Source organism: Narcine bancroftii, chromosome 4, assembly GCF_036971445.1.
Source record: "Narcine bancroftii isolate sNarBan1 chromosome 4, sNarBan1.hap1, whole genome shotgun sequence".
Classification (NCBI taxonomy): Eukaryota; Metazoa; Chordata; class Chondrichthyes; order Torpediniformes; family Narcinidae; genus Narcine; species Narcine bancroftii.
In genome coordinates, this window is record NC_091472.1 from 176,516,871 (window position 1) to 176,529,462 (window position 12,592).

Sequence of the window (12,592 nt, forward strand, 5' to 3'; positions counted from 1 at the left end):
CTTTTCATTTATATAATCATGGATTGGTTAGTAAACGTCAATATTGATTTGTGAAAGGGAAATGTGCTAAAGTGCCACATAAGAGGTCAATCAACGATGATGTCCATAGAATATGAGGGCAAAGCAGTGCGGAGATAAAATTAGCTCAGTGACAAGAAACACCATGGTTGCAAATGGTTATCCATCCATCTCTTTCTCTGAGTGGAACATTCTAAATTCTAACACATTGCACAAAAAAAACCTTGCCTCCTTTTCATTCTCTACCCTTGTTCTCAACCCTTCTTCTGCATTAAAATGTTTCTCTTTACCTCCTGCATAGCCTCATGATTTTAAATTCTTCGTTTAGATCTTGTCTCAACCAGTCCCCATCTTCATAGTTTGTTCATGGAACAAAAATCCACCTTTATTGAAAAATTCAGTAAATCTCTCCCATACATCCTCTCAAGAATTCAACTGTGCGTCGTGCTGTTTATCAGGGGTCGGTAAATTGTGTATATGGATTTGGATGTCTAGGGCACAATTTATAAATTTGTTCATGACAGAAAGCACAGAAGTGCAATAAACATGGTAGTAGACTTCAAGGGAACATACTGTAGATGGGCTGAGAGAATAGGTAGTCATAGGGTCGATGAAATTTAAAGCAGTAAAGTGCAACAAGTTACATAGGATACAGGGGACAGTTCTCAAAAGGCACAGGAACAGATCTGGGATATAATTTGTTGGCAGGGTATGTCAAGAAAACAGTTTAAAATATAATTTGTGATGCCGTTCTCTGTAAATGAAGTCACAGAATACCAGAGCTTTGATGCGGAATACTTTGTCTGGTTCGAAGCACCACACATTACAAAATAAGTTGAATTCCTGAGAGGATGTATGGGAGAGATTTACTGAATTTTTCAATAAAGGTGGATTTTTGTTCCATGAACAAACTGTGAAGATGGGGACTGATTGAGACAAGATCTAAACGAAGAATTTAAAATCGTGAGGCTATGCAGGCAGTAAAGAGAAACATTTTCCTGCAGAAGAAGGGTTGAGAACAATGGTATAGAATGAAAAGGAGGCAAGGTTTTTTTTGTGCAATGTGTTAGAATTTAGAATGTTCTACTCAGAGAAAGAAATGGATGGATAAATGCTTAAAAGTAATTTAAAAAAGTATTGAATAGCAATCTAGGGAGAAGGCAGAGAAGTGGATGAGCTGTATGGCTCTCGGCAACATAGACTCTGGGTTAAATGGCTGCCACCTGTATCTAATCCTTGAGATTCTCTGAAATCACTGAGTCAGTTCCTATATGGTTATTATTGTAGTGCCCTCAGCATTAACTCAAGATAGATTAATGAGCTCCTTGGCCTGTCTTACTCTATTAGTCTAAATTCTCTCTTACATAAAGCGGCTTCCAGATTCTCACTCCTCACTCCCCTGGAAATCTGATCTACTGTGGTGAGATAGAGATCAAATTGGCCTTGAAGAAATTTATGGAGGAATGCAATGGTTGATCTTTTTTTTATATATATATGTAAACAGCTGCGACTGGATGAGGCTCAGGAAGCAGAGTGCCAAGCCCTGAAACATCAACTTCAGCAGGAAATGGAGCTGCTCAATGCCTACCAGAGTAAAATTAAGATGCAAACTGAAGCACAACATGGGCGAGAGCTTCAGAAACTAGAGCAACTGGTGTCATTGCGCAGAGCACGTCTTGAACAAAAGGTCAGTCCAATCGCAATTGTTTTCAATCTACAGTTGTATATGCTCGACCAATTTCTTTAGTAGATTACATTTGTATTTGTTACGCTAACAGAGATGCGATGAAAAGTTTTCTTTTGCATCCCATTCAAAGGGCTAGCAAAAGTTTTCTTTTGCATCCCATTCAAAGGCTAGCAAAAAACGTCACCATTTCTCACATTCTGGTGCTATTTTGCAACAACAAAAAATAGAAGGGGGGGGAAAGAGAAAGCAGATCTCTTCAGAGATGACGTGTTCAAAGATTACACTGCCCCCTTCAATATAGCTGCTTCCCTGTACCCAGGTGCCTGGTCTCCAAGCAGCCTCTGTTCCAATTCCCCAATGCCTGTGACTTGGCAGGGCACTGACTATACAGTCCACCTCACAAGGGTGGAATAATTTTTATCTGTTAAATCTTGCAAAGTAAAATTGGAATCCTATTTTTGAACTGAGCACCACTGCAAGATCAATTAGATTCTCAGTGGACAAAAGTTTGCCAGAGATTTCGAGTGATATGTTCAGGATGCTGTGTAATTATATGTCCACATTAACTGAACTATTATGTGAATAATGGTCACTTGGAACCACAAGGGGAAGACAACAGAAAAATGTATTACATTTGGATTCTGAAAAGTTCATTGCTGCATTAAGAAGAATGCAGAATATCAGTGTTTATAATAGTTGTTTATTATTTAAAGATTGAAGAGGAACTTGCTGCACTTCAGAAAGAGCGGACTGAGAGAATACGGAGTTTATTGGAAAGACGGGAGCGGGAAATTGAAAACTTTGATATCGAAACCCTCAGGCTTGGGTTTGGAAATCTGGTTACGCTGGACTATCCGAAGGAAGACTATAGATGAAAAACTATGCCATAATCTTGCCCAGGTATCTTAATCGTGGGCTCACTTACTGAGGGCAGACATCACCTCTGGACTAGTGCCTGTACAGTCCTTAAATTTCCTTATAATCAGGGCCCGATTGTTAATGTTAAAAAGAACACAGGCCATTTGTTGGTCACCTTTTAAAATGACACAGTATTGATATATGTGCAATCATACTTTTTGTGAAATTGGAAAGCAGGATGTATATTGCTTATCATGCATTAAAAATAATTTGTAAATCTGTGCAGAAAGACAAATGTTATTATCTGCAGCCTTATCTTACTCGCTGCTAGCTTTCTTTTGGTATTTATTCATCAGGAAATTTTATTAAGATTGAATAATTTGATACAAAAAATTTGATGTACATGTTGATCATACAAAGTGCTTCTGGGAAATATATGAGAGTTTTAAAACATACTGGCAAGGGTATCCTGACCCAGTGTTATATAAATATATATATATAAATAAATCATTTTCTGCTGTGGCGGAAGATGTGCATACTGTATGTGAATCCTGGGACCCAAGTAGCACAATAGGGCCAAGGCACTATCACACATATTGTATAGATGGAAATCAAAAGAGCTTTTACTTATTTTCATAAAGTATTTTAATGTTCCTCAAATTAATTTTTTAATATTTTTTGTTCAGAGTATGGAGGTAAATCTGGTTTTCAGTGGGATCTTCTAATGGAATTTTCCATCTAAATCATAAATACCAAATCATAAATGTCGCTTACTCATACTACAAGCTGTGTATTTTCTTACAAAAAAAACGAGTAAGATGCTTTACTATTGCATGCTCCCCAATTTTTCAGGTAAAATAGCATGATTGTCAAGGCAAAAGCTTTTAATCCTATTTGTAAATAAAAGTTCTCACCACAATATGTTGTGTTTTATTTTAGCCAGTTGTCCTAAAATCTGCAATCATTTTTTTTTCTTTTCAGCTTCTATTCTCGTGGAAATGTTGAATGGGAATCCGTTTGTGGCCTAATTATGACTGTTAACAAAATATTTGAAATGTCTAAATTTTAATCAAGCACATCGGTGTTGCTCAGATTTGGGATAGTTTTGCGGTGTTATGTGTCTTGAAGATTGTGTGGCCATTCAGATACTTACCTAACCTAGATTACGGGAAGGAAGTTTCTGTTCTTGTATTATTGAAGTATCCAGCACCCATGTTGATGTCACTGTTCCAGAGGGGAAAAATGATTATTGTAAGAATATCTGGATCGGCATCTTGGTACCTATTGATTCGTTCTGGGTCCCCTTTCTTCTAATTGTGCATGGTGGCTAAAATTGAGTGGTTTAAATTGGAAAACATTTTAATGGCCTTTCCTGAAATAAAGGTGTAATTTTTGCAGCTTTAATTGGTGTGACCAGTCTTGATCTAGTTTCTGTTGGATGCGAGAATTTTTCAAAACTTGCAAGTTGAACTTTAGACTGTGCAAAATTGAAGTTAAATTATGAAGTCTTTTAGGCCGCACTGAAAAGTATGCATTACCAGCCTTGGTGGCTTTTCATTCCTATGAGAGGAACATTTTGTTTCACAACCCTAGCCATGATCACACTGTAACCAACTAAACTGTATCTTTTCCTCTACCATCTTCAAAAATAACACAATTACAAGAATTAAAAAATTATTTAATCGCGATTTGCATTTAACCAGAAATAAGTTTTTGATCATTGGAGAGCTGCTTCTGTTCAAGTGGGAGATCACAAAAATGTTGGTAATCATCAATTTAATATTCAGTTCACTGGATCAGAAAGCCATGGATTATGGAAAAGGAGAATTGTTGTTAAATTTGTTAGTTCTTTCCAGAAAAATTATCGCCAGCATCTGCCCATCGCAAAAATATTAAAGTAAATGTTAGTATTGTGAGAAGCCCTTCACTTCACTCACTCATCTCCAGCCTCCTCCTTAATAAATCGGTGCTATTCACCTCATTTCCTGTGGCAGAATGTTCCTCATTCTTTGTTTAAAAAAAAGTTTCTTCTGAATTCCCTCTTGGATCTCTTGCTGACCATCTCTTATTAATGGCTTCCAGTTATGCTTAACCCCACCAGTGGAAACATTCTGAATCCACGATTTAAAATCTCTCATCATTTTTATGGCCCATATTTAGCCTTGAGAAACTGAATTCATTCTTTTCTGAAATGTATACCCTCATGTTCCTGTTAATCATAAATCATTTCTGCCTCTATATTAGTGTTACAGCCAAAGTAGCCTTAATATTACTTCCCAATTCTATCCTCCCACTTTTAAGTGCTGATGTTTGGTTTGCTTTTTTTTTTAAAAAAAAAAGAATGTATAGCCTTTCTAATCTGTGGCACAATTATTTCATTTTCTGGCATAACTGAGGTCAGCATTTATCGTCCATTCCTAATTGTCCTCAAAAAGATGGTGGTGAATTATCTTCTTGAACAGCACCAGACCGTGTAATGAAAGTGCTCACACAATTCTTGCAAGGTAGTGATCTCCAGGATTAAACCAAGTGGTAATGTTGGAGCACTGATTATATTCCCAAAGCAAAGTTAAGTGATTTGTAGTCACACCACAAAAGGGCCTTTGGTCCACTGTCCTTACCAGCTTCTAAATATTAATCCCATTGTTTCAGTACACACCCTGTAGCTGTCTATGATATGCCATTCTAAATACTTCACACATTATGAGATTACCAGCGTCCACCCCTAAATATGTTCCTGATTTTTGGCACTTCTCCCTAAACCTCCTATCCCTTAAACTTGTCTCTTCTGTTTACAGATACCTCTGTGATGATCAACTTATCAATGTCCCTCACAATTTTGTAGACTTGAAAAGGTGTCGGTGCTTCCATACATATCGTATCATTAATCTTGGTGGTAGGAAGTTACCATTTTGGTACATGTTTGTGCTGTAGCATAGGCACTGTATGTATTTTGTGCATTGTATCGACAGTATCCATGTTACAACAATGGTGCAGGGAGTAAATGTTTGTGATGAATGGGCGATCAGGTAAGTAGATATAATTCTATCACAAAAGTGACTTGCAGAGAGGGAATGTTTTTTGAGCGACTTGCAACAAACTCATGGAGCCACAGTATTTCTTAGGATTTTGTCTAATGGCAATCCTTTAGATTACTGATGGTGGGAATTATCGATCATCAAGTCTAGTTGATTAGACTTTCTTCTTTGGTTCATGCTATGTGGCACAGATGGTGCTTGCCATTTACCAACTCATTTTTTTATATATTATTTAGGCCTTGCTGAATGTAGATGTGGACTGCTTTAGTTACTGAGGAGCTGTAAATGAACATTGTGCAATCACCCTGTGATAGAAAGAAAGTCAATGAAGCAATTGAAAACGGTCAGGCTTAGAATCTGTTGCAAACTATTGAAGTAGCTTCCTGGGAACGGCAGATTGATCAACAGGCAGAACCATCTTCCATGATATCAAGGGTAATCCCACGGTGGCAGTGAATTCCTATTGATTTCAAATTGAACGGGGCCCCTTTAATAAATTCTGGATGATTCCACGTTTGGATGATGTGTGATTTGGAAGGCAACTGTTGGGCGATGTCCTTGGTGGTGGAGATTTGGAAGGTATTGTTGTCCCATCGGATTTGTGAAGTGAAAGGCCCTGTGAAATGCTGGAAGATGGGTCTGGTGATGCAGTGTTGAACCTGGAAGAATTATAAAGAATGCTAGTGGGGTGGCAGGTGAGAACTGGCAGAATTCTTGTTTTCTTGATCTGCCATGATTCCTGGATTGATTGTAGAGGGATAAGTGAAGTCAAGAAGATGTATAGTGGTATCCATTTCACATTACCTAATGGAAACCCATTTTTGAGCTACAAATGTGTTTTGAATCTATCTCATAAAATACAACTGCTGTGCCATATAACAACTGTATTGTTAATATGATAAGCTTTTGTCTCCAAAAAGATTGTGCGATGGTCACTTCTACCAATGCTGGCACAGACAAATGTAAACTAATAAACTGGCAAGGGCCAGTAGGTTTATTCCTTTATTCTCCCGCTCCCTGTTGTCGACCCAGTATGACAGCCATGGCCTTCAGGACTTGGACATCTCAATCAGTGTTAATGCTATTTGCTCTGTATATTGTATGCTTTCAATCTTGTAGTACTGCAAACCACATTATACGATGTGGACCAGTCCTGATTTGTATGATGGAAGAATATTTCCATGTCCATATTGTGTTCTTAGTTTTGCTCCCTTCTGTCTGTATGCAACTGGACATAACAGGGAACTAGTGATAAAGTGGCATGGCATATTGTCAAAGGAATGATTCTGTATGAAATGGCCTCTATTCGAGTCTGTAGGAGACCTATCCCAACTAAGACCAGACTGTAGGTCTGCCTTTGAGGATGACTGGTTGGGAGTAATGTTGCTGTGTCCAAATGTGGTGTCATTCTCTGCTGTGAAGGGAGGAAAGGGGAGACATCAGGAGTGTTTTGTTTTAAAAACATAGTTGTGGGAGTCTAGAATACATTGCTAGGGATGTTAATGAAAGCTGGAACAATAGGGTATTTAAGAGTCTCTGTACAGACACATGGATGAAATAAAAATAGAGGGTTGAGGTAAGGACAGTTAATTTTATTTGGTAGGTATATGGGTCAGCACAACATAATGGGCTGAAGGGCCTGTACTGTAATGTTATGAAACAATGTATTTGCTAGTCTTTTCTAAAGGTGGATCCAGAATCTCATTTCCTCCCTGAAGGAAAATGAAACATGAATGTTTAATGATTTGTCTGGTAAGTTTGTTTTCATTGCTCAAAACTTTGGATTATTAATCCAATATGGCCTCTGATCAGAACAAATCCAGACTTGGTTCAGTCTGGGTCATTCATCTCTTACCTGATTATCACTTCAGGTTCCAGCACTGCTACACTTGGTTTCTGCATGTCACTTTCTACCAGCTGTCTCCATCTTTACCCTCTCCTGACCCCAGTTGTTTCATCCACTTCCTTTCCCTTCTGGTACATACAAAGTTTAGATTTATTGTCTTATACATGCATGGCATACTACCCTGAGATTCTTTACATATCACCTGCCCCTAGTTCAAATCCCCTACTGCCCTCTGTCTCAACCCCTCTTGTACTAGTTCTCCCTCAATACAAAGTGTCAGTTCTTTTCTCCCTCACAGAGGGCACTCCATTCAGAGTTCTGCAGCAGATATTTTGTACCAGAAATGTGAAGCTTTGAGTCTAATCTTTTTACACAGATATCCCGCAATAAAGACCTAGCATTTATAGTGAACCAAAGCCAACATAATGCCAGGTCAGTGTGTCATTTTACACAGTAAGCTGGCAATCTGGAAGCAAAAGAGGCAGGACCTGTAACACACCAGCATCTAGTGTCATGTATAACATACTGTATTTGACAGCACGCTAGACCCACTTCTTCCCCCCCCCCCCCCCCCGCAAAAAAAATATTTCCCCGGCCTTGTATGTGAAGTTGAAATTAGAGTGATAATGCCACAGTGATCACTGTCGCTGCATGGCTCACTAGCATCACCGCTATCTATCATTGGGGGATGGTGGTGGGGAGCAGAACAGTGGGTTCAGTCCCCGTGCTGCTCATTGTGTTGAGAAAGTGTCGGGCTAGAGACAAGATTGCACACAGGGGTTTGCAATCAAATTTTACTTTTATTAACAGAAGAGCGTGGGAAAATTATAGCAAGAATAAAACACGCACAATTTATAAGAGCTTGGGAAAATCCACAAGTATTGATCTATAGCACTGGTTTTCAAACTTTATCTTTCCACTCATGCCACTTTAAAGTAATTCCTGTCCCATCAGTGTTCTGTGATTTAGTAAGGGATTACGGGCAGCAACCTCCTTTGAAGAAGACCGCAGAGCTCACCTCACTGACAAAAGACAAAGGAGGAAAAACCCAACACCCAACCCCAACCAACCAATTTTCCCTTGCAACCGCTGCAACCGTGTCTGCCTGTCCCGCATCGGACTTGTCAGCCACAAACGAGCCTGCAGCTGACTTGGACATTTACCCCCTCCATAAATCTTCGTCCGCGTAGCCAAGCCAAAGACTTAAGGTGGTATATCAGTGGGAAAAGATTGAGAACTGCTGCTCCAGGCCCCAATTGTTACTGAAATATTTTGCTTGAGAAAAATTGTCATTGGCCCATTTCCTTTAGAGTTATAAAGACCATGCATATAACAAGTTAATTAGGTACAATTAAAACTGGTTTTCAAACTTTCTTTCCACTCACATACCACTCCTTTACTAATCACTACTAACTATTTTTGGGGGAGTGGGGCGGTGGGCTTCAGACTGTTCAAATTGATGACAAACCCACAGAGCAGCTTGCTCACAGAACAGGGTGATTAGAGACAACTGAGTGTTTACATTATTCTCTTCCTTAATATCTAAGGGTCTGTCAGTGACTGTCTTGAATACATTCAGTACCCCTTGATGCATACTTTTTAATCTTATTCATGATCAAGCCCCATTTTGAAAGGCCAACAGCCATCCCACATCTGTCCTGTCAAAACCATGAATTATGAACTTCTGAATTAAATCACCTCTCATTCTCCTCCCAGCAACACATCAGCGCTTCAACCACCTAACGAAACGGTGAGTCTAGTAGAGGATGCATCGCTATTTCACCTCCAGCTCATTTCAGACATCCGAGATGGGCTCTACCACAGTGAACTACTTGCTGTCAGCCAGATCGACTCTGCCTTTTACCTTGGCTATTTAATTGCAGTTCAATCTGGCAGATCTAGTATCAAATCAGTGATGTGCTGAACCCAGCCACACTTTGTGATTGCCCTCACTCCTCTCCGTGAGCGGGCCAGCAAAATTATTTAAAAGATTTTTCCTGTTCTACTTGCATGTTCTGTCCAAGTTTTAAATCAGTGGTTCTCAACCTTTTTCTTTCCACTCATATACCACTAAGTAATCCCCATGCCATCGGTGATCTGTGATTAGTAAGAAATTGCTTAAGGTGGTATGTAAGTAGGAAGGGAAGGTTGAGAATTACTGCTCTAGACCAAATTGTTACTGAAATATTTTGCTTGATAAAAATTATTGGCCCATTTCCTTTGGAGTTATGAAACTGGGCACATAACGAGTCAAATAGATTCAATGGGATAAGCAGAAGGTAAGATGTGGGAAATTTGTAATTTATGTAAATGATTTGGATGAGGGGATTATTAATAACTTGAGCAAATTTGCAGATGACACGAAACTGGGTGGCGGTGTGGGGTGTGAGGAGGATGTCACAAAAATGCAGAGGGACTTGGACAGGTTGGGGGAGTAGGCTGCTGAATGGAAGATGACGTTCAATGTAAGCAAATGTGAGGTTATCCATTTTGGGGGCAATAATAGGAAAGCTGAGTGTTATTTAAATGGAGACAAGCTAGGGAGTGGGGAGGAGCAAATGGATCTGGGAGTACTTGTTCACTGGTCAATGAAGACTAGCATGCAGGTTCAGAAAGCTGTGAAGAAGGCTAATGGCATGTTGGCTTTCATAAAGAGGGGATTGGAGTATAGGAACAGAGACGCCCTTCTGCAGTTGTACAGGGCCCTGGTGAGACCCCACCTGGAGTATTGCGTCCAGTTCTGGTCTCCAATTTTGAGGAAGGACATACTAGCTATAGAGGATGTGCAGCGCAGATTTACAAGGTTAGTTCCAGGGATGGCGGGGTTGACATATGCTGAAAGGCTAGGAAAACTGGACTTGTATCCGATGGAGTTTAGAAGGATGAGGGGGGATATGATTGAGGTATACAAAGTTATCAGGGGGATAGACAAGGTGAAGTCGGATTACTTGTTTCCAATGATGGGGGAGACGAGGACTAGAGGGCATAGTTTAAGAATACAGGGTAGGCCCTTTAGGACGGAGATGAGAAACATTTTTTTACCCAGAGAAGTGTGAATCTGTGGAATGCTCTGCCACAGAGGGTGGTAGAGGCAGATTCGCTGATTATGTTCAAAAGAGAGTTAGATAAGACTCTAGTGGGCAAAGGAGTTAAGGGTTATGGGGATAAGGCTGGAAAGGGGTACTGATGGTAGTGATCAGCCATGATCTGTAAAATGGTGGTGCTGGCTCGACGGGCTGAAGGGCCTACTCCAGCTCCTATTGTCTATTGTCTATTATCTCTGAAATGCATTTACTTTAATGCTAGAAGTATTGTAAAGAAGGTGGATGAGCTGAAGGTGTGGATAGACACTTGGCAGCATGACATGGTGGCATTTAGTGAGACGTGATTGCAGGAGGGACGTGACTGGCAGTTAAATATTCCGGGATGGAGGGCTGGTCGAGGGAGGCAGTATGGGTGGAATTAAAAAATGGAAAAGGTGAAATTACAATTATAGGGGTGTATTATAGACCACCTAGTGGGGAGCAAGAAAGAGGAGTAAATGTGTAAGGAAATAGCTGAGATTTGTAATAAGCACAGGGTTGTGTTAGAAGGGGATTTTAATTTTCCTAATATAGATTGGGAGACGCATTCAATGAAGGGGTAGGATGGATTAAAATTTGTAAAATGTGCGCATGATAGTGTTTGCAGCAGTATGTTGTGGTACCGACTAGAGAAGGGGCAGTGTAGGATCTACTGTTGGGGAATGAGTTAGGACAGATGACTGAGGTATGTGTTGGGGAGCACTTTGGATCCAGTGAACATTGGACCATTAGTTTCAATATGATTATGGAAAGGGATAGGTCTGGTCCGATAATTAAGGTTTGAGTGAGGGAAAGCCAGATTTGATGAAATGAGAAAGGATTTGCAAGGAGTGGTTTTGGGCTGATTTGTTTTATGGGAAGGAAGTAGAGGAGAATTGGAGGTCATTTAAAGGTGTGATTCTGAGGGTACAGAATTTTTATGTTCCTTTTAGAATAAAAGGCAGGGCCAAAAGTTCGAGAGAGCCATGGTTTTCAAGGGAGATAAAAAGGGAGGACTACATTAAATACAGGAAGCAAGATATGGACAAGATGCTTGGAAAATACATGGATTATAAAAAAGCTTAAGAAAGAAATTAGGATAGCGAAAAGAAGGTACGAAGTGGCTATAGCGAGCAGGGTGAAAGTAAATCCAAAGAGTTTTTACAAATATCTGAATAGGAGAGTGAAGGATAAAATTGGTCCATTAGAGAATCAGAGCAGCAACTGTGTGCGGAGCCGAAAGGGAGAGATGTTAAATGAGTTATTGTCGATATTCACTAGGGAAAGGGATATGGAATCGTGTAGGATAAGTGAGGCAAAAGGGGTAATTATGGAAAACAGGGATTAGGAAAGAGGGGGTGTTGGAACTTTCGAGACTTATAAAGGTGGATGTCTCCAGATCTTGATGGGATTTTCCCCAGGACCTTGAGGAAAGTCAGGAAAGAAATAGCAGAGGCTCTGACAGTGATTTTTCAAAGTCACTGGAGGAAGGTGTGGTGCCGCAGGATTGGCGTGTTGCAAATGTGGTTCCTCTGTTTAAAAAGGGCTCCAAGTGTATGCCCAGCAATTATGACGTCAGTGGTTGGTAAACTAAAGTATTCTTAGAGATAATATGTATAATTATCTAGAGGGGCAGGGACTGATCAGGGACACCCAACATGGGCTTGTGCGGGGAAGGTCATGTTTGACAAATCTTGTTGAATTCTTTTGATGTGACTAGGGAGGTCGATGAGGGTAGAGCAGATGTAGTCTATATGGATTTCAGTAAGGCCTTCGATAAGGTTCCACATGGAAGGTTGGTAAGGAAGGTGCAGGCACGAGGTCTTTTTTTTAAATTTTTTTATTTTTCACACTATAAACCATATTGACCAAGATACATAGACATTTTTTCTCTTGAATATATGCAGTGTCATTTTCTCCCCCTTTTTCCCCCCCTCCCTTCCCTCCCTCCCTCACCCCCTTTCCCATTTATTTGAAGTTCAATCTATAAGATACATTAAACCCGTTAAACAATGTTGTCACTTAAGAAAAATAAACAAGAAATTTTACTGAGTCAGTTCTTTTCGTTGTCTTCTCCTTCTGT

At 39.9% G+C, this 12,592-nt stretch overlaps 1 protein-coding gene across 7 annotated transcripts in view; it reads left to right on the forward strand.

Annotated features, from left to right (window-relative positions):
- taok3a (TAO kinase 3a) overlaps positions 1 to 3,482 on the forward strand; it is a 119,203-nt gene extending 115,721 nt beyond the window's left edge. For all 7 annotated transcript variants that reach the window (XM_069933125.1, XM_069933126.1, XM_069933129.1 and 4 more), the window contains 2 exons: positions 1,523 to 1,705; positions 2,419 to 3,482. In XM_069933125.1, the coding sequence (XP_069789226.1) occupies positions 1,523 to 1,705; positions 2,419 to 2,580 (345 nt within the window). In that variant the 3' untranslated portion in view covers positions 2,581 to 3,482. The remainder of the gene's footprint in view (positions 1 to 1,522; positions 1,706 to 2,418) is intronic.
- Positions 3,483 to 12,592: the final 9,110 nt, after the last annotated feature.